The 23,394-nt window shown below is 53.8% G+C and overlaps 1 protein-coding gene across 1 annotated transcript; it reads right to left on the bottom strand.

Moving 5' to 3' along the window:
• Positions 1–6,362: 6,362 nt before the first annotated feature.
• Positions 6,363–21,398, bottom strand: Pstpip1 (proline-serine-threonine phosphatase interacting protein 1). Its single transcript, XM_051156495.1, has 14 exons — positions 21,259–21,398; positions 20,230–20,304; positions 14,955–14,989; positions 14,639–14,745; positions 12,557–12,619; positions 12,085–12,183; positions 11,441–11,486; positions 10,547–10,626; positions 9,972–10,070; positions 9,147–9,243; positions 8,510–8,600; positions 7,688–7,743; positions 7,323–7,456; positions 6,363–6,552 (listed from the first exon to the last, which is right to left on the bottom strand). The coding sequence occupies exons 1-14, from the start codon at positions 21,291–21,293 to the stop codon at positions 6,421–6,423; spliced, it is 1,149 nt and encodes a 382-aa protein (XP_051012452.1). The 5' UTR covers positions 21,294–21,398; the 3' UTR covers positions 6,363–6,420.
• Between the last annotated feature and the right edge of the window lie 1,996 nt (positions 21,399–23,394).

The following is a 23,394-nucleotide window of genomic DNA, read 5'->3' as shown; positions in this document are numbered from 1 at the left end:
AGGGCTTAGGATGCAGCTGGGGGAAGAAACAGATTCTCCAACAAAGACCCTCTCTGGTCTTACAGGACTTGTGCAGGTGAAGTCTAAACATACTGCTGATGGCAGCAGGCCGGCCACAGATGGTCCCTGATGCAATTTGGAGGATGGATTGGAAGGAGTGTGAAGGAGCTTCCATTAGGATGATGCAGTAGAGCACTAGTGGGGACTAGCAGAAGGAAAGGCAGTGTGCACCCACTCAGTGTGGACAAAAGACAGCAGAGGACGCTAAAATGAATCTCAGATTTCCGACTCAGTCAGCTAGGAGCCAGCCAGTCACAGAGATAGAGGAGGGCTGAGTTCATGGTCAGCGAGGGGCCTTCAGTTTAAGCTGTCTCAATATCTTTAAGTCCTTCTGAAATGGAGCTATGCAAAGAAGAGACACTGAACCTAAGTCCTGCGGAAGCAGCACAGGCTTCCCCAGTTTCAGAGCTACAGGAATGCATTAGTTCCTGACCTATGCCCCTTCCCTCTGCCTGTTCATAGTGGGCAGGGATGCTTGTGACTTTTCACCTCAGCCTCCTTCCCAGCACAGTCATCCATTCTATGGCTCTCCTGTCAGGTTGGGACTGAGCCCAGCAATGCTCAGTCAGCAACACTAGTTGCTCCTTTTCTGCATGATCCAGCGAGGTCTAGAGTAGGGAACTAACTGCCTTGATAGTGTGCCACTGGTACCTACTCCTTGAACTTGTTGAATGAACAAATTCCACAATCCTCTGATGCTCACACTCAGCTGCTTCCTTGTGAGAGAGCATCATCTTCCTTGCACTCTGCCAGGCATGTTAATGGGGCAGCTGGGAGCCAGGAAATCGCCGGATAGTGCATTCTTGTCCCCGCCAGCTTTGCATGTAATTTTTCTTGGCTTGAGCACCACTGGAAGGGCAATCTGTTGGCCATCACCCTACAAGTTAAACTGTCTGCTCACTTAACACGTGCAGTCTTCACAGTCCCACAGGTGGCCGAGCAGCTTCTTCTCAGGGTCCAGTGTTTGCCTGTCTGCACAGTGGAATCAAGAGCTACGGAGGCCACGCCCTAAGCTGTTGGAGGTGTCTGGGTGCTTCCAGGGCTGGCTGTAGTTGAGAACCACTGCTGTATCCTATTGTCTTTAAATTTTTATTTAGAAATAATTTCAAAGGTCATAGAAAGATGCAAGAAAACTGTGAAAAGCCTAATTATCCTTTACTCAGGTGTGTACCTGTTGACCTTTGCCCTGTGTAATGAGTCATCCTGTCCTCAGTGTGCTTGTTCACTCTCTCCACAGACACCGTGGCCTGTCCCTCAAGTACTTGAGCAGGTGTTTCCCCAAAATAGTGTCTAACAATCATAGAACAGTTGCTAAGTTTGGTACCTTTAATGCTGATGAAATAATCTACCCCTTACAGCAGGTGACCACGGTTCTTGGCAGTGTTGGTCCCTCTGCAGAGCCAGTTGGGTTCAGCTGTTTATTTAGCTGTCCTATCTGACCAGGAGGAATTTCATCGATTTGTCTCAAATTCCGTTGACATTATAGAAGACTATGGTCCCCCTTTAAATGGTGCTTCTTCCTGATAAAGCTTTTGAATCCCATGAGTCCCAGGCTTACCCAGGGTATCACACAGGGGCGCATAATGTCCCCGGTCTGTCCCCTAACTGCCTGTGATGTTCATTGTGAACCCCTGGTCTGGTGAGGTGTCATGGTGTGAACAGGAACACTTAAATTGATTATAAAGGTGGTTTAGCTACTGGAAGGAGTAAAAAGAGGAATCTGAAACAGCCTAGCAGAAAAGAGCTACCACCCAGGACCTGGGAGGAAAAGGCCTAAAGAGTCCTGGTCCTGCTGCTGCTACCGAGTTAACAAAGCTTTTTGTCTTGACCTTTAAAAAAATTAACAGAAGTTTATTGGTACCTTTTAAAAAATGTAATTAAGTCTATAAAGAACCATGTTCTCTGAGCAAAAGAGGTCTGTCTGTCCAAAGCACGGGAACAGAAGCAGCATGGCCGTGAGCTCCGGCTTTGGTTTTGTTTGCTCTTTCATGATGATGATCTCCAGCATATGCCTGGTGTAGCATGATAGTCTTTTTAGGCTAGGCTGTGGATCTGTCTGTTGTTGTTAGCATCGTGGATATAAGAGATGGCTCTGTGGCTAAGAGTTTGAGCGATCTTACCACTCACAGTCAGTTCCCAGCAGCCACATGAGGCACTTCACGGCTGCCTCGTATCCTGGTTCCTGGGACTCAAGGCCCTCTGGCCCACCTGCACTCACATGGACACTCTATCTCCCTCTTCCACACACAATCAAATGTAAAATCTTTTTGTAAAAAAGGAATTTTTAAAGGGTATCTTGGTGGTAAGAAGCTTGCCTAGCATAGACAGTGCCCTATGTATAGTGACCAGTACCACACAACAGTGTAGTGAGAACCTGAGCCTGTAGGTACGGTGTTCCATCTCCATTACGTGTGTGTTCCGTGCAGTTATGCTCTGCTGGACTGGCAGCCAGAGCCCAGGTCACCACAAACGGGGTGGTAGGACTGCTGTGACATCACCAAGTGGTGGGAATTCTTCAGCTCCTTTGTAATCTAAGTGTCCTCTGTTGTTGATAGAAACCAGTGCTGTGTTGATGGCTGGCAGGCCTTCCAAAGCGATTCACGTGGCATAAAGTGGAGCAGTCTAAGCAATCCATGTCAGCTCCCACAAGCCTAGCTTCAAAGCAGTTTTCATCCGTGTCAGTCTTTTCTGCATGTAAAGGATTGTAGTAATTTATTCTGTTCCCCAAAAAGGTGAAATTTAGTTTTGTCAAATGTGTCCCATTGCTTTCCAAAAAAGATTATACTATGCGTTGTTATTCGCCAGGCATGTAAATCTGCCATTTCCCCACTTCCTTGTGGGCCCTGAGGGTGTTGCCTGCCTTTATTTCTGTTCTAGTAGGTGAAAATGTGTATCTGGCTGTTAGCCAGGCCTACAAGCTTTAAAAACATGGCTAAGCGTTTGTGTCTTCTGAACTAACAGCGCTGTCCTTTACCTTGTTAGAAAACAAAACAAACTTTAACAGTGTGTAGGCAACTTTTCTGTGAGACCTCGGTGGTTTGCTGATATCTGAGTGGCGGTTGCTGTGGAGGAGCACCTGTTTTGTGAGTGTTGACCCTGTATCCAGCATCCTTGCCAATCTGGAAAACAATTGTGTTCTCTGTAGCTTTCTCTCATGGTTTCTTTGGGGTCTCCTAAGGGTACTCCAAAGGGACCACCAAGTTCACCCACTAACTTTTAGAGGGCACTAGGGCTGTCACTAGCTGTGGGGAAGGTGACTCATACAGACTGGTCTGGGTGTGCCCAGGAAGGCCGGAGACCTGATCTCAGGACCTGACACCTACTGGGTGGACATTCATGGTCTGAGGCAGGTGGGTGTGGTACCAGAGTGTGTTTTCAAACTTGGAGTGAGAAGTCTAGCGGAAGGGCTCATTAACCAGGAGACTACATACATATACCAGAGTCGCCAGGAGAATGCGGGGAATACAGGTGCACTGCACAGGTCACTGCTTGGTGCCTCCCTGGACTGAGCAGCCTTGCTGCTCCAGGGTGTAAACCTTGAGTGCAGCGGAGATGGACTGAGCTTTCTTTTCTTCTCCCTCGACCCTGCAGAGGGCTCTGCTGAGCGCAGTTAGAAAGCCCCATTCCTGAGATCGCAACAGCTGGAGGCAGCTGAGGGCAGCAGATCCCTTCGTATGTGATGACTGAAGAGCCACGATGGGAAGTGGTCAGACCGTGGCGTAGGTCGTGCCGAGCTGGCTTGGTCCAGGAGCAGCTCAGGAACATGGTTGGAGTTAGGTGCTGGCTGATGTTGTCTGGTCAGATGGCGAGGTTGGTTGTTGTCCCCACTGGGAAAGACTCAGTGGCAACCATGGCTGCCCCAGAGAGCATGTTGAATGAGCTGTTGCTGCTGCCTTCAGCCAAGAGCAAGAGGCCTGGCTGTTACAGTGTCAACCCCTTGCTTTCAGTTAGCATTTGACCAGTAACCGTGAGGTAGCACCTTGCATAGACCTGCTGCCCACCCTGCTGGTGATGGGTATTCAGAGGTAATTGAGGCTTGCCTGACACTGGCCAAGGGTCAGCTGCTGTAGACTCTGATGCTCTGACACATTCTTCCCTCTACCGCTGTCTTGTCTTTTTTTTTTTAATATATTTTTTATTAATTTATTCATATTACATCTAAATTGTTATCCCATCCATTGTGTCCTCCCATTCCTCCCTCCTGCTTTCCCCTTACTCCGCTATGTCTGTGACTGAGGGGGACCTCCTCCCCCTGTATATGCTCATAGGGAATAAAGTCTCTTCTTGGTAGCCTGCTATCCTTCCTCTGAGTGCCACCAGGCCTCCTCATCAAGGGGACGTGGTCAAATATGGGACACCAGAGTTCGTGTGACAGTCAGTCCCCACTCTGCACTCAGCTGCGGAGAATGTCCTGTCCATCGGCTAGATCTGAGCTGCCCTCTGACAGGGAGGTGATGTAGCTGTATACACCGTTATGGCAGCTCCTCCTCCATCTGGCATTGTCTTGGTTCCCGGCCACTGACATTGTGACCTGACACACACACACACACACAGTTGAGGAAGCTGCAGGTGAAGTGAACCTTACTGGGATTCCTCTGTGGGCTTATTTCCCGGGGTATAAACTGTGATCCCAACGCTGCTTTCTGTTCTGTTCTCTGGATGCCTGGAGAGCAGGCTGTTACCTCACACTGCTTGCCCATCACCCAGTGGAGCCCACCCGACACTGCAGCACCTGTCAGAGATGATGATAAATATCTAGGCCAAAGGTTTTTTTAAAAAAAATCTTGGCAGTGGAATGGGATGATCAATCAAGATGACAAGGTATTTTCAAAGAATAAAGACAACTCTGATATAGAACCATCAACTCTCTCCTTTTCACTGTCCCGGACGTCAGTCTGCTTGTTTGCTCTGCCTGTTCCAGGTCCCTCTGTTCCACTAGGGAAGGCCTGCGCACCTTGAAAGGCCGAGATCAGAGTCCAGGACTCTCTCCTCTCCACCCATCCCCCAAACTACCCCATCCATCCCCATGTTTACCAACTGCCACCCTGCAGAGCGCCTCCTGGCCTCACTGGCTGCCCTGGACCCCCTGAAGAGTGAGCTTGTCAGGCCATCTTGGCAAGCACCAAGCCTGAGACTGTCCAGGAGTGAACCACCAGACTCTCTGGGTTGAGTGAGGTGCAGGAGTCCTGTTGGGCCTGGTAGGTGAGGACAAGGGTGGCCAGGGCACCTTGGTTTTCTGGCCCACGCAGGTTTGCCATAGCCAAGTCTTCATTTGCTAGCTTTGCTGTCTCTCATGGGACAGCCCTGGATTAAGTCACTGTCCAAACATCCCTATGTGCATATCTGATGTGTCACAGGTGGGTGTGGTGTTTGGTCACCTCACAGATGTTCATGAGGAGGAAAATGACATTTCTAGAAGGATGTCAACGTCCAGCCTGGTTCTTTCCAGTGGCTCAAAGCCCTTTCCCTTCTGTCTGCCATATACTCTGCCAAGATGCGGTGATGGCTGTTCTTCAGCTCCAGAGCCCTGGCTCCAGAGAACTGCTCCCTGAACCTCTGCCTGGCCCTAGGCCTGCAAAATGCCCTCACACCTGGATGGGTGAGCGAGCACAAGCCAGACGACCCAGCCTTGTTACCAGGCATGTCACCTTTCTGCTCCAGTGGGAAACTCAGAGGGTGGAGATGCAATGGTAACACAGAGGAGCCCCTTTCAACACCCCTCCCCCTTCTTTATCTAGGCCAGTATTTGCTCACAGTTTTGCGTCCAGCACCTGACATTTACCCGGAAACATGAATAGGCCTTTATGCCAGCTGCCAGGTGGGCAGGCAGGCAGGCAGTATAGTGAGAAAGCCACAGGCCCACAGCTGCTCTCTATGACTTAGAACCAGCACTCACATGACTGAGTCCTGTGAGGGAGGAGCACAGGGGGCTATATGCCTGATCTCACTCTCCAGCCCCACTTAACCTGCATCGTCCTGGTTGTCCCAGGTATGAATGTCACTCTGGCAGCCTAGGAGCTTCAGGCAGCTGGGCCGAGGCCTCCCCTCCGTCCCTAGCTGAGCCTGACTACCTCTGGAGGCTTCTCTGTAAATAGAGAGCCTTGTTCTCCCAGACTCCCTCTACTCTGGCTTCTGAATTGAGCCCCAGGATACTGGGGTAAGAGAAAAGGACCCCAGCAAAGGAAGAACATGCCCCTTTATTCCTTCTGGAAGAAATTCATTGAGAGGAACCAGCACCCATCCCACCCCCAGGGCGGCCAGGCTTGGTTCTGGCCCCAGGAGGCCTGTGTGGGCAATGGTGGGAACAGTCCTGACCTCAGAGTCAGGGCAAAGGTGTGTGGAGGCTGCTGGTGTCTTTTCTCAGAGCTTTTCCAGGTAGGACCCAGGGACAAAGCCACGCTGTCCGTTCCGCTCCACTGTCCACCAGCCATCCTCTCCTTCCAGGATGACCACCAGAATGTCTCCTGCAGAAATGTCCAGCTCATCGGAATTCTGGGCAAGAAATGGCAAGTGCATGAGCTGGGAGGAGCTTCCTGGGTTGGCTCTGGGCTGGCACCCCTAAACACCCCCACCACCTTGGCAGTATATGCATGCTTGCCTCCCAGGGTGAGCAGACTGCTGAGTCATGCTCAAGTGTTCAGGGTAGTTCCTTTGGAGACAGACAGGGTTCCCCAAGAGACTTGGCCTCCTAACTTGCTCAGGTTGTCATGGAGACCTCTTATCCTGGGCTTCTCTCACTGCTCCAACCACTGCAGCTTCTCAAAGATGTTTGTCACACCCCAAAGGCAAGCTCTCCTAAACATACCACACAGCCATCTACTGCTACCTGAGTACCCCATTACTCTTCAGGCCTGTACCCCCAGTTAGTGCAGCCCACATCCAGCCTGCCTACACACATGGGTATGCTGGCCTAAGTTCAGGGCCTGCCTTCCAGGTCTATACCCCTCACTTCGGCCATCTCAGCACAGCCACTCTGTGGTTGCTCTGATGACCTTTCCCCAAGGATGTCAGAAAATCAGTTCCAGGGCAGCTCAAGAACTCATTTCAGCCATTATGGTTCTGTGGGTCCACAGCTCGAAGACAAAGCCTGAGCCCCAACCCGTTAATCCACCCTCAGCAGCCCTGAGCGCTCAGCCATGTGGACTCCACGTGTGCAGATCTGAGCAGATACCAGCCCAGCAGATGTCCACTTTGCTGGTCTCTGGTGTAGCCTAAGTGCTCGCACCCCAGGCGTGTTCCCGGGTGCAGGGCGAAGCCTTCACCTGTGCCGTGTAGTCATAGAGCGCCCGGTAGTCCTGGGCCGATGAGTTAAGGTTCCCCTGTGTTGTCTGCACTTCGATGGCTGCATAGACCAACTCATTTCGCTCAGGAGTGGGAGCCAGAGTCTCTGTGGAAGCTGAAAGGAGGATGAGGCTTGACTCCTGCCCCCTTTTGAGGACAGTGGTCCCTGGAGACTGCTGGGTGGGCCTTGATCCCAGCTTCGTCCACGTTCTCAGACAGAAGCAGATCTCTTCCCTTTGGGGCATTAGTGCACCGTCTATGCTATCTATGTAGGGGTCTCTCTTCCCCACTGGGGTCTTAGGTGGAAGACATGTTCCCTGTCCGTTATCCCCTCCCCCTCACTTACCAGCAGGAGCTTGAGAAGATGCGGTCTTGGGACTTCCATGTAGCAGCCCAGAGAACCTAGAGGTGAGCAGGGGTAGGCCTGGTGTTACCTCACTGGAAGCAAAGGGACTAGTTGGGAGTTCTCAGTGCTCCAGGTCCTCTGCCAGCCTGCTGCCACCACACGCCTCCATGGCAGCAGGCTCCCCACAGGCCATTCCTGACAGTCCCTTCATTCTCAGAAGCAGCCTTCCATATTCACACTTCTGGCCACCCCCACCAGACGCCCCACCCCCCACCCCAGGCTCTGCAGAGGAAATGGCTGTCTTCAAAGTTCAGCTCCTACACATCTGAACAGCCCCAGGCAGTTTGGGCCAAGCAAGTCTTCCCTTCCTTGGCCCCACGGTGACTAGGCCAGGTCATCCACAGGGCGCCGAACTAGGACTACAGCCAGGCCAGCGAGGTGGCCCTGTTCAAGCCTGGTGAGTTCTCCAAGTGTCTGGGCTTTGGGCCGTTTATAAGCCACCTGAAGAGTGCCACCACTGCTGGCTGATGGTTAAGGCACTACCCTGCCTCACAGTAGGGCCAAATGGACAAGGAAGCCACACTCGGTGCTTGCCCAGGCTTCTCAGTGTAGTCAGTGGTGAATGACCAGAATATGAGTAATTAATGCTTGGACCCCCTACACTGAGGGCCGCCTCCCAGAAGGTGGTTTGATCCTGGACTATCTCAGTGGAAGGGCCGGCGTCTGAACATGGCAGCAGACCTACAGGAGCTGCTCGGCCATGAGATGTGGACGAGTCGCGGGCAGGTGAGGCTGGCCATGTTCAGTCCATCAGTGCCTCACCTCTTTATCACACCGCAGGATGGCTGGACGGTAGGGCTGCCAATCATTGGGGTGACCTCCCGGTCATAGTAGTTCTGATAAGGCACTGGAGCTGGAGGGAGTAAATGCATGAGGCTCAGAGCAGCGAGGCAGGCCCAACTGTACCGGTGTCCCCAGACTGGCATCACCAAGAATAAGTGTATCTTTGTTGTTGTTGTTTTTGTTGTTTGGTATTTTAAGATGGGGTCCCTCCCTCTCTGTAGCCCTGGCTATCCTGACAGTGTGTAGACCAGGCTGGCCTCGAGTTCAGAGGTCCACCTGTCTCTGCCTCCCAAGTGCTGGGATTAAAGGTGTGCACCATGGATTTCTTTTTTCTTTTTTTCAGATTAGTTTTAACTATGTGTAGATGTGTGTATTCATGTGGAAGCCAGCGGTGTTAGATTTTGTGGAGCTGGAGTTACAAACGGTTGTGAGCCGCCTGATGTGGGTGCTAGGGACTGAATGGGTCCCCTCTGGAAGAACAGAACTTCACTGTCCCCTAGCCTGGGGCTGTCCTACCTCCACCCAGTGAGGAAGTGTGGTCACCCCAGCCTGGGCGAGGCCTACAGCCATCCAGCCCTGGCTCCAGAAGTTGAGTTCCCCTCAGGCTGGACCTTACCCGGGGGCTCTCTGCCAGTGCTCTTAGACTGGATGAAGCCGTTAATGTCGCCGTCCACATTGCAGCCTTCCAGTGTCAGCCGTACTTCCTCATAGAGCTGGGGATGGGGAACAAGCAAAGGCTGTGTTCAGGCTTCACCCCGATATCTCCTCTTGCCATAGTCACTCTGGTCCCCAGCCTTGCTGTAATCTGACTCTGAGCCTGAACCTTCAGGCTTGGTGCTGGCCAGAGGAGCCTTGGTTTGTCAGGCCTGCCAGATGGATGGGGAGACCTGGCTGATGCCTTTGTTTCCTTGAACACCTGAGCTCAGAGCCCTGAGGAGAGGCCCCACCTCACTCCCAACCTCCCGACCTCCATCCTCCAAGGCCCATGATTTGACCTGTTTTAAGATGAGGAAACTCAAAAAAGGAAAGTGGCATGCCGAGGTCACTCAGTGAAGCTGGGCTTTGGGTCCTAGGGTATCGGTTCAGCTAGTCCATGGGCGGGAGCGGTCAGAGGTGCCCTGAGAGATCAGAAGCCAGGGCTCCTGGTGTAGGTGACAGCCCCTCTGACCTAAGGTAGGATGCTCCCTGGCCAGCTCAGTGAGAGAGGGGGTGTAAGGGAAGCTAGGCCAGGCTCCCAGGAGCATAAGCCTGAAGCAGAGCCCCTCCAGCCCCCAGCAAGTCTCTGTTGTGTTGGGACACAGTGCTGAAGGGGCAGGTAGGAGGAAAAGGCAGGTGCAGGGAACACAGCAGCACCGTGTTTCCTGTACTTAGAGGCTGGGCTAGAGGTCTGGGAATGTGTTGGCTGGCCCCAGCCATGCTGCCCTCTCCTGATAGCACACACCTCATCATCCTTGACACACTGCATGGAGAGTTGGTTGCAGTGTACCCACAGGGCATTGCGGAGGATGGTCAGCCTGTCAAACTCCTGCAACTGGAAGGCCTGGTGGGGAGAAAAGGGCAAATATTGAGGGGCCAGGCCAGGCAGCCCCAGGATAGCTCAGCAAGGTGACTGGTGCAGGACACTCTGCAGCAGCCAAGTCTCAAGCAAAGACAATGCTGAAGGTCCAGCCCCTGCCTCTAGCTAGGGCAGCAGGAGGGAGGTGGGGCTGTTAGGAGCATCTGTTTGCATCTCCATGTCCTACGGGGCCAGTGGGAGGCTAGTGAGGGGTACAGGACTCGGCCCTGTGCTCTGTCCATCCCTGCGGCCCCAGGGTGGGCCTTGAGCTCACTCTGGGCTTTCTGAGGACTATATTGCTGCAGCGAAAGGATCTGGGCCATAAGGCCAGGTGGTAAGTATGGCGACAGACCCTAGGCACCAGCCAAGCAGGTGTCCTGGAGTGGAATGATGCGAAACGCCATCCCCCAGCCCCAGCTTCCCACGGATGGAGGAGGGGTGTATGTGGAGGAGCCACTTGCCTCACAGGTGGTCCGGTGTTCCTGCTCCCATTCCGTCCTCGCTCTCTCCAACTGTTCGATATTTTGTCTGTACACTCGCTCTACAAGCACAGGGGACCCTTAGACGGGCCTGGTAACCCTGGACCTCTCCTGACAGTTCCCATGACAGGAGGTCCTCTGCCCTTCATTCCTGCAGAGGCCCACCCAGCACAACCACCCTCTCCCCCCTTGTCCTCAGAGCTCCTCCCCAAGGGCCTGGCTAGCTGCTGGTCAGCAAACACAGCTGCCATACTGCCCTTTCCAGGGTGATTCTCCACATCGATCCCAGCTATGCTCTGAGAGCTGTAAGGGCTGGAGCAGAACTCTATGCAGAGGCTCTGTTCCATTTCCTGTGTTCCATCCCCCCACTTTACAGATGGTAAACTGAGTCTTAAGGAGGGTGCCTCTGCAGGCTGTTGTGCTACAAGCCAGCAAGCTGAAGTTACCATCTGCTCATGGGGCAGCTGCTGAGGGGGCAGCAGGTGTTGGAGAGGTGGGGCAGAAGGAAGGAGGGTGTCATCCCTGGGATGGGAGGATGGTAAACAGGTGCTGGCATCAGGTAAAGGACAGGAGCCAGGTCCCATGAAGGCCAAGTGGGAGCATTGGTCACTGTGTGTGAGGTGAAGGAATGTGGCCCTGTGGATCTGAGGCTCTGAAACCCACTTAATGGCCGTGTGACATTGGGCAGCTTGCTTAGCCTCTCTGTGCCTCAGTTTCCTCATGCCTGTATGTGGTGGCTAAGGAAGAAGCATGCAGAGTGACAAGGAATGGTCTCTGTACTCTGGGGAGCGTGCCTGGAGTGGCACATGGGACATTGCTGGCAGGTGGGAGCGCACCAGCGGAGGGAAGGACTGGCCAGGCTGCCAGGCCACATACCTGCCTCTGTGGCTGACTCCTTGCACTGCTTGGCTTTGTTCTGGCTCTGAGGAGACAGGAGAGTGGCACTGAGTCCCAGACCAGCAATCCTGGCCCTGGAACTGCTCAGAAGTGACTGGCACTCTCCCTGGCCACTCCAGAGACATCACCCAGCATCAAAGTATGGGTGGGCGAATTCTACCATTCACCAGCAGCCTTGTGGCACAGGGGCCTTGCTGCAATTAGAAACCTACAGCCATCAGGAAACACACACACACAGACACAAATGGCAGATACCAAGACCTATGTGACCTCTGCTGCATGGCTGCTCAGAACCTGGGCTCTGGTCAATCTGGATTCAACTCACCCACAACCCTCTGCCCTCTTGGGCTCAGCTTTCTGGTCTGTGGAACAGGTATATGTTTTAAAGCCCTGGTAGGTCAGTCACCCCTGATCTATCCAGAGGTTGCTGTGCGGCAGAGGACCTGTGCTGAAGAATGGTCCTTGAGAACAGGCACCCATAGCACAGAGTGGACATGGAGAATCAGAAAAGGGTAAGCAGTTAGCATGACCCCGTATGCAGATTCAGCCCAGGACAGCAACCCTGCCCTGCCCTGCCTACACCCCACACCCTACATGACACCCATGACCCCCACCCCACACACCTTTTCTACTTGCTTCTGGTGGCCATTGGCACTGGCACGCTCGAAGGCCTGCTCGGCGTCATCTGCATCCCTGCACTTCTGGTCGTATGCCTTCTTGGACTGAAGGTGTGGAGAAGTGCATTGGGGCGGAGGGGGGGGCTGCGTGGCCCAGGCACCCCTCCCAGGACAGAGATGCAGGCCTGAAGCCTCTCCCCATGGAGACTTTGAGCCCTGTCTTCCGGACTCCTCTGCTCTCTCAGGTGTCCCTCCTTCCTTCTACTTGTGGGTTCCTCAGCTGACAGGACCACTCATGGACTGGTATGTGTGGGACTGTCCCTCTGTCCCATCAGGCAATATCCTACAGGGCTTGTGATGATAAACAAGGCCTGGGGATCAGCCTCCAGCAGGCCAATACACATAGTGGACTAAGTGAGGCAAGCTGTCCCAGAATTTCAAGCCAGGACTCTGAGGCCTCCAAGGCCCTCCCACTCACCTCCACGGTCTTCTTATAGAGAGACAGCTTGTTCTTCTGGACACGGTCCATGACGGCCTCATACTGCAGGAGACATGAGCCTCTGAGCTGGGGGCTCTGGCCTCAAGACGCTCCCCTAGGCCAAGAGGATGGGTTGTCCTTGTCCCTGGGACATAACAGCCCTCCAAGCTTGTGTTCATATGTGTCCATGGCCACCCTCTCCTAGAGATACCTCCTTCAATCCCAGCACTTGGGAGGCTGAGGCAGGAGGATCTCCATGAGTGGGAGGCCAGCCAAGGCTATATATATATAGTGAGGCCCTGTCACAGACAGACAAAAAGGCAATACCCATACTCAGAAAAACGGCGAGAAGCTTAGGCAGCAGGTTTGCCTGGTTATGGCCTGCCTTGTGAAGCTTGGCTTGACTTGGTCTCCAGCCAGAGACTACTCACATGAGTCCTAAGCCCTCACTTGCTCACACTGAGTGTCCACGGGCCTACACAAGTGCACACAAGTGCTCATACTGCACACAGCCCTTCTCTGCACACCCACAGGCCACACATGCATACACCATGGACATGCCTACCAACTCGCCCATTCATGACATAGGCAGCATGCTCACACACACCACAGGCCCAGCACAACCGTCACCCCGGGCTTCCTGTTAAATGGAACAGCCAGGGCAGAGCGTCACAACAGGAGAATCAAAAGTAAAATGCCACTGGCTTTAGGATTGGAGCCAGTTTGTGCCCTGGGGTTCCGGAGAAGCTCTGGCAAGTCACACAGGCAAAAGCACAGCCACAGAAACGTGCATGGGCACCTGGCCAGCCGAGGACACCATTTGTTCCTTTCCTCATGGACGCTGTATACAGACTCAGCTAGGCCTGGCCTCTCTGGGGAAGGAGCTATTCCGACTACAAAGCTCAGTCTAGCCAGGTCTCCCCTGCCACAGCAGGTTTTCCACGCGCTCTGTGGCAAGCCTCAGATCAGAGGGGTCACCTGTTCAAACATCTCATGGGGTGGGGCATGGGGGGGGGGCGACTCATCTGCTCAGTAAGGCCGGTTAGATTCCTGTAAGCCAGAGGCTGTCCACATGAACAGCCAGGGTGGGCAGTGAACTACGCCTCTGCCTATTAGTGAAGGGTCAAGGTGAGGGATGTAAATTATAGTATCATACAAAAGAGAAACTGAGACACAGGGGTAAGGCCTTTCCTGGATCCCCAGGTGTCCCAAGCTGTAAAGGAGGCACCCCCTAGCCTGTGCTTCCACACTGCCCGCAACGAGGAGCCACTCCATGTATGGCCAGCCCCGCTCTGCAGTAGATGAGAGGTGCCTTCAGGTGCTTAGCTGAGCCTGCAGCCTGCCCTGCACCCTTGTAACTGTCTCCCTCCCCCGCTTCTTGAGCAGCCCCTGCAGAAGGCTGGCCCCCAAGTCTGCCTGTCTTCAGAACCAACAGTCCTCACGCTCGTGTTCAGAAGCAGCTTCCAGAGGCCACTCAACTCAGGTTGCCTGCTCTGGACGCTTGCTGCTGTCCTGCCCCTATGTTTTTGTTTTTTCTTCTTCCTGGCCTGTGGCTAAGCCTTTAGATACCATTGGCACGTTGGCTTCCTTAGTCGTTGTCAGCTTGACACGGGAAGAGAGGCCCCTCAACTGAGGAATTGCATACAGTGTATTGGCCTGTCTGTATGGCCTTTTTCTTGGTGGTTAATGCAGGAAGGCCCAGCCCACTGTGGGGGGGTACTATCCCTAGGCAGGTGGGCCTGAGTTATATAAAAACAAAAAAATGTGGCTGAACATGAGCCCAGAAGCAAAGCCAGTAAGCATTCCTTGTGGTCCTTACTTCAGCTCCTGCCTCTAGGTTCCTACCTTGAGTCGCTGCCCTATCTACCCTCAGTGATGGAGTGTGACCTGGGAGTTGTAAGCCAAGTGGGCCTTTCTTCCCAAGGCAGTGGTTTATCACATTGACAGGAAGCAAACTACAAGGCACACCTCTGGTTCATCAAGCCATGCCTCCCAACTGGCCCCCAGAACAGTGGGTGGCCTCTGCCACCATCCCCCCCAGGGCCCCCTGTGTTCCGGCCTCTGCCCTCCCTGCCCCCTCACCTTCTTCCGCTGTTCTTTCTGCCTCTCACGGAACTCCTCCAGGCTCCGCAGCTCCTCGCGCAGGGCCAGGGCCAGCTGGATGTGTGCGCTGCCCACGTTTTCTGTTTCTAGGGTGACAGTGTGGCCTTTGCCTGGACCAGTCTGGCATCCTCACATTTTACTTCCCACCCCTCACATCCTCCATCAGCCTTTCAGCCTGGTACAGAGCTAGACTGAAGCCCAGGAACACCTCTCCTAGCTAGAACTCAGACACCTGCTGTGAGAACTGAGGAAACCCCGTGGCCCTGCTGCCCATGTCAGCATGATTGGAACTTACGCTGCTTCAGGGAGTCAAAGGAGGTCCTCAGGGAACTGCAAAACAGAAGTCTATGTCAGCAGGCAGGCGTGCTGCAAGAGCCTGAAATCCTGCCTGGCCTACAGTACTTTTATTTTGGTGGGAGGGCCCTAAGCCGCATACACTACTCTGGACGCAAGGGACCCTTTGGCCATGGTCATCTTCATGTGAACCCAAAACTGGCATTGTAGAAAACAAAGTTTCCTTTGTAAATTACAAAGCAATCAAACCTGTTATGGTAGGAAAACCTTATTGCTATGGCAGGTGTACCCTCCACTCCCTCAAACGCACCCCCACTCCCACCCTGAAGAAGAGGGGGAAGTGTCCACAGGAAGTTCCCTGCATGAGGCCTCCCCTCCTGTGCAGGCTCCTGATGCTGCCTGGATGAGGCCTAAAGCCTGTGACAGCCCCTTCCAGCCTGGTGGCCTGGAAGGCATGTGGAGAGGGTGGGGGCTGGGCAGGGGCACAGGCAGGGAGAGCTATGGCAGCTGACTACTGGGGGTGGGGGCACCGAGGGGAGGGGAAAAAAGAGGCTGCACAAGGCATGGGAGCTGGAACAGTGCTCAGGAGGGGGCGCCAAGTGGAGCACGCGGAAGCCTGGGCAAGTGTGGGGTGACCACCTGGAATCCTAGCACTCAGGCGGCAGAGGCAGACAGGCCACGAGTTCAAGGCCATCCTGAGCAACACAGGAAGCCTCTGTCTCAACCGCTCCCACAGAAATCCCCACTGTGCTCCGTTTACTTGACCCTTATTTTAAAACTGCTTCCTGAGTGTGAGCATGCTCGGAATAAGAAATGACGAACACTTGACTGAAAAGCCCTCGCTGTGTATTGGGGAACAACAGAACCTGCTGCCCTGTATTCCCTCCAGAGCTGCCCCAGAGCGTGGGGTTGCTGAGGGACACACTGGAGTGCCAGCACACCCACCCAGGACACACCACTGTTTACTGGTGGATATAGGAGCCCCAAGCAGATACAGGAACCGTGAGGAAGAGGCGGAGTTCTCAGAGGCATGCCCTCCATTCAGATGAGAGGTGTATGAAGCGGCCTAGGAAATCAGCAGCGGCCTCTTACTCTAAGTCTCCACAGCAACAGCGGCACGCACCTCCTTCACATATATGCAAACTCTGCCAGTCCCCCAGGATATCCCCCGGGCCACCAGTAGCCTACCCGGTCCTCCCCCAACCCCAATTGCCCCTTCTAAGAGCTTTCCCAGAAGCTGCAGCCTTGACCCCCAGGTAGGAGGAGTCTCTGCCTGGCCACACCCCAGCTTGAGTCCTTTCCCCTGAGCCCCTCCCGCAGCTGAGTGACATGGGAGCAGATTCACATCAGGCCATGCCGCGAGGGAGGTGTGTGCCTCTGTGCTCCCAGTTTGCACTTAAGGGTACTGAATCTCTTAAGGACACAAAAACAAGTGCATGGTGGCACAGCTTGCCCCAAGGCCTTTAGGCAGCATCTGTAGCCCCTAAGAAAATAAAAATGCAATGGCTTCCTCCTCACCAGGATGCCTGAGTAAACAGCCAGTTGAGGGAGGGGTGGGAACTGAGGCCAGAGTATGGCCAGGCTCACTTGGGTCAGAATCCACAGAGCCTTGCTGCAGTCTTTCAGGGCCTCTCTGCAGGGTGCTCTCCCGCCCCCTTGTGGTCAAATAGTCATATGGCGCCTATCTCATAACCAGTTCCCTGGGTGCCCGCCCTTTCAGGGAAACCCACCTGCCTGTGCCTGAGGGTAGGACAAATAGGTTTCACAGAGGCCTCCTCTTCTCCTTGGGCAGTTGGGGAGACTGAGGCCAAGGAGGAGCGTCAACCTGACAGGACCCCTGGGAATCCAGGCCTGAAGGAGGATTATGGGGTCCTAGTTACTGCCAGGCCTCTCTCCAGACAAGGTCACAGAGCAGCAGCAGCAGCCAGGGAGCCATCAGATATGCAGATGTGCAGGCATCTGCCAGTGACCTACTACTGCCATCTAAGTCTTTACCTTCCGGTGGCTGCTGGGGACACACTCGGTGTGGGAAGGCTAGCTTGAATGAGTCCTGACTTATTCTCACAAGCCAACATATTGATTACAGATAAGAATCCTGGGGGTCACAGAGGCAAAACACAAACAAACAAACAACAACAAAAAGCCCCACAGCCATGCTGTTAGTAAGAGGCCAAACCTCAAGGCCAAGGGCTGGGATGCTGGCTCAGGGGCTGACAGCACACACTGTTCTTGCAGGTGACCCAAGTTTGGTTCCAAGCACCCACATCAGGCGGCTTACAGCCCTGGGACTCCAGCTCTAGGTGTGACGTCACCACTGGCCTCCATGGGGATCTGCACACACACAAACACACATACACACACACACACACACACACACACACACACACACACGGCAGACACACAAACGTATTTTTTTAACAAATCTTAATGTGCCAAGGCTAGCCTTGCAGAGGAAGGCAGCAGCTGGCGGCCATGGAGACCCCAGCTTCTCTAGACTAGTGGGAGTTAAATGATTCTGACTCTGGTGGCTACCCCACCACCAGTGTCCACATACGCAACACATCCTGCTGACCTTTTTTGGCTTGGTTCTCAAAAGACTCGGAAAATGTAGCTCAAGTCTAATTTCTCGTATGAGTGTCCCCCACCCAGATAGCATGCACCCCACTAAGTGACAGATGATGATTTTCCCACATCTTAGGATCTCCAACCCGTGGCTGCCTGGCACCCAAGGTATCTCCCAGTTGGAAGCAGGCCTTGCACCTACGGGCAGCTGGTACTGGGTTGGGAACAGAGTCACCACCCTCTTCGATGACATTTTCATCCTGGGCTCAGTGGAGCAGAGATCATAAAGCACAAAAAAATGTCTGACAGGAGATGCTTAGCATTTAGGTTTGTGAGGGGTGACGGTGCGGTGGGCACTAAGGTGCCCTGGGCTATTGTTGCTCGCCTTTACCCACAGAGGGATTCACAAGGCCCAGCTCCACTCCATCCTCCAAGGTACCCATAGCACACCTCCTGGGGCAACAAGAGGAAGAGGGGGAGGAGGTGACTACTTCCTAGGCAAGGTGAGGGTTTGGGCAGAGCCAGAGGACCAGACAGGGGTAGGTAGAGCGAAGGGAAGGGTGACAGTGGCCAGACTGCCTTCTGCAAAGCTGGTCCTGGTGTTGTGGACGGTGTCACAGCAGCTCCCGCAACACTGCACCTGTCTGCGTGCATCAGAAGGCATGCTGGGGCAAGATGTGAATGAGGTGCGAGAAAGCCCGTTCTGACTAAAACTCCCTTTCATTTCTGTGGCCTGAGCCCCTGGCTCTGAGCCCCTAGCTAGTGTGAAGCCAGGAGCCCAGGCAGGAGCACTGGTTTGGGGGGTGGGGAGCTGCAGAGCTGGGGGCAGCCAGTGGCGCTCTCTTAGTGTGGGGTATTCCTGAAGTTACTCCCCACCCCCCCAGGCCTTTGGTTTTTCTGTCTACCCAACTGTGCTCCCCTGTCTTATAGACGGGGACTGGGTATTGGAGGATGGCCGCCCGGCAGACCTGTTCCCAAGAGTGAACACTTCCCTCTGTGGACCCACTCAGGTGCTTGGCAGATCTCTAACAGGGAGACAGGGAGAGGGGTCACCAATAGGCAGTAAGGATGACAACCTTTCCCCCTCTTCCTCATCCTCCTAACTGGAGACAAAAGCCTGGTGGGCTTTGTCTTCCACCAGTGTCCCCCCCACCCCGTGCCCTTGCTAGCAGACAAGTCAACAAGTTCAAGGGTGGGTCAGGACATGTTATGGTCCTATCATAACTGTTTAACTGTTGTTTAATCTGACCTGGCAAGAGACTGGACTTAAGAGTCTTTGGCGCCTTCCTCTGCTTTGCAGGGTCCTCTCTGTTTGCCTTGCTGTGTGTGTGTGCGTCTTAACAAAAGCTTTCTTGTAGCTGTTGGCTGTGTTCTACTCAAGCGGGCTACCTCTTGTGTTCCAGATTCTTCCTGCCTTTTAATTGCTTAACTGCCAGAGAAAACTGAACCTGATCTAGGCCCCCTAAAACTAACAACAGTTTCAAGGCCTTCCAGGTCGGCATGGAGGGGATGACCCCATCTGAACCATGCTCTTGACAGTGAGGCAATCCTGGAGGCCGGCATGGAGGAGGTGCCTGCGGGGAGGATCATCTCAGTGGTTTGAGTTTTTAAAAGTCCAGGCCATGACATATAGCAGATACTCCAAAAATGCTCACCGGACATGGGCAAATGACAAATGCTTGGTCCACAGCTAAAGAGCCACACGGGACAGCATCATCGCTTTCTGAATGTGTCCATGTGCAGGGAAGAGGTAGGCTACATCCCATTGTAGAAGGGCCCTGATGTCACATCTCTGAGCCTTTGTCCACATGTAGTCAAAATGGGGGTGCCCTCTCCTCCTCCCCAAGGGGCCCCAGTCAGCCCTGCTCTCTTGCCCCATCCCTGGCCTGCTCTGGTCACTTTCTTGCTGGAGCCTCCTATGGGTTTGCTTGTCCCTGGGGTACCCCTTTACATGAAGGCTACCCCCCCCCCGGGAGCTTGGCTTCCAGTTCACCGTGCAGCTTTCCCCATGGCTGAGGCCATGGGGGGGATTTGGGGGGCCAGTCTGAAGGAAATGGGTTAGGAAGCCGAGCCAGCGCCTGTCTAAGCAAGCAGCACTGAGTTCTTCTGACATATGTAAGTGCCAGTGTGTTGGGCAGGAGAGTCTACACAGGCCCCTCTGCTCACTGAGCACTGCCAGCTCTCTCTTTTCACAGACAGGGACTTGGGATTCAGACAGGGAGTGACAAAACAAGGCAGGCAGACACTGTCCCTCTAACCTGTAAGAAAGAAGCAAGACCTGCCCAGAGCCTTGACCCCCTGCGGCCACTCTTCTACAGCGGGCAGGAGATGTGCACCCTCTCCCATCCATAGGATGCCCAGCTCATACTTGCATCATGCCATCTGTTGGTGGCATCTCCCACTGCACTGTCAGCCAAGGTGACTCAGCCCACTGACTATGCCTCATACAGGAAGTTGCAACAGGCAGGAGTAGCCCCCGTCACCTGGCCCTGCTGGCTTGAGTGAAGATGAGCCTGGTGGCGCTGTGTACCCTGCTCTTCCCAGAACACAAACTAGTACAATACCCTGACCTCAGAATGTCTGAGGACAGGCAGCAGGCAGGGTCCAGACGCCCCTGTCCTGTCCTTGTCCAGTCTACCGCACCAGAAAGAACCAAGTCCTGAGTAAAATTCCAAAGGTTCCTCAGAGGAAAGGGAGGAGCCAGCGGCTCTTACTTGATCTCCGTCTGGCCACCAGCCTTGCGTGCGATCTGCACCAGCTCCTTCCCGTACCTCTCCTCCGCCTGGGCCCTGTAACAACAGAGCAATCACCGTGTCCCCGTCACCACTGTGGGCCCGAGACACGCGCAGAACCCACGTTCTTTCATCATGCTTTGCTGACAAGGTGTCTATTGAAGAGCTTGGGCTCCATCTCCTTCTGGGGATAAATGTCAGTTGAAAACAGGCCTGTCCTAATGGCTGCTGCACCGTATGCCCCTGGGGGAGGCCCAGGCCTAGGGGTCACAGAAGACAGCAGAGATCTCTGCCTTTGTGTGTGTGAGTATGTGTGTGTGAGAGAGAGACAGGGTATGTGTGTGTGTGGTGTGTGCATATGTGACTGAGTGTGCATGTGTGTGAATGATTATACATATGTGTGAGTGTATATATATGTGTGTGAGTGTGTGTATATGTGTGTATATTTATGTGTGTACATATGTGTACATATGTGAGTGTGTGAGTGAATGTGAGTGTGTAAGTGTATTATTGTGTGAGTGTGTGCATGTGCGTGTTCATAATTTCAGGAGCATAGGTGCATGTGAGTGTGCAAGAGTGCACAATGCCCCTGTGAAGGTTAAAGGTCAACTTTTTCACCCTTCCCCCACCCCTTCTAAGATTTCATACATGAATATACTATATTTTGCAGAGACCGGGTTTCTTTGTTGCTTACCATATGTCAAGGCCCTGGCCTATGAATTTCCGGGGATTCTCCTGACACTGCACCCCTCTTGCTATAGAAGGGGATTTGAACTCATGGCCCCATAATTGCTTAACAACTGATTTACCTCAGCTTTAGCTCTTGGCTTTTGAAAACAGGCAGCCGCTGGGCTCTTGGGGGGGATTGAGGGGGAGCTGGGGGTTGGGATTGAGGGGGGGGGTGGGTGTAACCATGCCCCTCCCCACCCTCCCTGACCACCAATCTGCCCTGACCACCCATCCGCCCTGACCACCCAGCCTGCCCTGACCACCCAGCCCGCCCTGACCTACCTCTGCCTGAGCAGCTCCTCCACATCCTTGCACATCTTCCTGCCATCCAGCAGCCGCTGCAGCAGTACCTCATACCCTGTGTGGGCCGTGAAGTCCCTGCACTGTAACACAGGACACTCGTGAGAGCCCCAGTTGAGCAGCAGGGACCCTGGAGACAACCTAAGAACAGCTTCTCTCTGGCCTCCATGTCCCTGGTCAAGGTCAAGCACTTATAGAGTGGAACCCAGCCTCACGCTGACAGATGGCACCACCCCAGAGGTGGAGGTTCCAGAACCACAGCTGACAGGGTGGGAGCTGCTGAGCTTGGCATCAACCCTCAAGAGTCTAAGACACAGACAGTGGAGGGACGAGAAGGGCCCCACCGAGGCTCATCGATGACAGGCAGATCCCAGATTTCCTCTCATGGAAGGCCTGGTTTGGCTCGGGCCCTTGCAACATGATGACGTCAGCTAAATGAGGAAGCAGGTTCAGGTGCGAGAACACCAGCTGCCTGGCTCAAGTTTGGCTGCACCCCCAGCCATGAGTCATCTCTTAACAGGGACAAAGGGGCATTCCTGGGGATCCTGGGAAGCAGTTGACCTTGTGCCTAGGCCTTGCCAAGACAATCCAGGTGACCCCTGACCAACTTGACCCCCATGTCTCCTGCTAGTGGGTTCTGAGCATGTCTGAGCAGCCAATGTGGGCAACCAGAGGACAGAGGAAGAGTTCAAGCCTAGGCCTCCCACTGCTGGCTCTCCTGGGTCCTGTTTGTGTGGCTGACTACAGCCCGTGGGAACCTTGAGAGAAAGCAGGGACATCTGTCTCCCACACTGGGGTCTCATAGTCTCAAACCCTCCAACCTTGGGTGGACAGGAGAGATTTGGCACCAACAATCAGGTCTGTCTTTTTTGTCTCCTCAGATCCTCTCAAAACCCCAGTGATTGAAAGGAACCTCAGTTTCCCTGAATACCTGTCCCAAACACACCCACAGAACCCATCAGAGGTCAGTGAGTCTCTCCAGGGGTCACTCATACTTAACCTGCCTCCTGCCCGTGCCCCTGGCACCCCTCTCTCAAATTACTAGTGTGTGGGGAGCATGGATGAAATTAAAATCAAGAAAAGGGCTGAGGGCATGGTTTAGGTGTAGGATGACTGCAGAGCATGCAAGAAGCCCTGGGCTACCTCTCCAGTGAGCTCCCTGCAGGGGCACCTGGCGTGCTTCCAGACCTACAGAGAATCAGACCCTGGGGAAGAGGACAGAGGACGCAAATGGGCATTTGTTCCACGTGTTCCTCAGTCGACTTGGAATGGTGAATCTCTCTGTAAGATTTCAGCCCCCAAGCTCACATGCCCTTCTTTGACAGGGCTGGGCCTGGACCACCGCCCACAGGCCACTGAAATGTGGATCTAGGCCTTAGCTGGCTAGCTGAGACCCCCAGAGGCCCCCCCTCCTAACTGAGAAAGTTGTCCCTGCAACTTGCTACAGGCTTATTTGGAGCAAGCATCTTCCACCCCTGATCCCTATTCCTGAGTGTAGGCTGCAATATCCTGAGCCAGGCTCCCTTATTTAATTTTTATTTATTTATGTCTTTTTATTTATTATTTTTTATGTGTATTGGTGTTTTGCCTGCATGTATGTCTGTATGAGGGTGTCAGATCTTGGAGTTATAGACAGTTGTGAGCTGCCATGTGGGTGCTGGAAATTGAACCCGGGACCTTTGGAAGAGCAGTCAGTGCTCTCAACCGCTGAGCTATCTCTCCAGCCCCTTATTTATGTCTTTTAAGGGCAACCACTTGCTTGTGAGCTTAAATCACAGCTTCCCACACTCAGCCTCTGTCCCCCCTGGGGACTCCCAGGTCAAAGCCTATAGCATCATGGGGGAAAAAGTAAGTCAGAAGCCACAAACCCCTACCCTGCCCTTTCCTGTGGGGTCACTGGGCTGAATGCAAGCATTCAGGCCACAAACCCCAGACCCCAGAACTGTGATGGATCCACCAAGTGCCCCTCAGCCTTTAAGAAACTGAGCCCCAGAGAAGGAAAGAACTTGCCTGGGGACAAATTACAAACTAGAACCGAGCCCCTCAGAGGCCTGTTTCTCCACTGTGCCCCTTAGGAAAACTTGCAGGGAGGGTTAACAGGGTCTATGTACACACACA

This window comes from Acomys russatus, chromosome 14, assembly GCF_903995435.1.
Source record: "Acomys russatus chromosome 14, mAcoRus1.1, whole genome shotgun sequence".
NCBI lineage: Eukaryota > Metazoa > Chordata > Mammalia > Rodentia > Muridae > Acomys > Acomys russatus.
Note: the sequence above shows the minus strand (reverse complement) of the source record. Positions and strands in the feature narration are given on the sequence as shown.

Bases quoted from the DNA above. Each gene is read 5' to 3' on its own strand.
- Pstpip1 (XM_051156495.1), bottom strand. From the start codon at position 21,293: ATGTGCAAGGATGTGGAGGAGCTGCTCAGGCAGAG. The intron at 7,457-7,687 runs GTAAGTGAGGGG...TCCTCCTTTCAG, and splicing joins ATCTTCTCAAGCTCCTGCTG to CTTCCACAGAGACTCTGGCT. The intron at 6,553-7,322 runs GTGAAGGCTTCG...TTTCTTGCCCAG, and splicing joins TCTATGACTACACGGCACAG to AATTCCGATGAGCTGGACAT.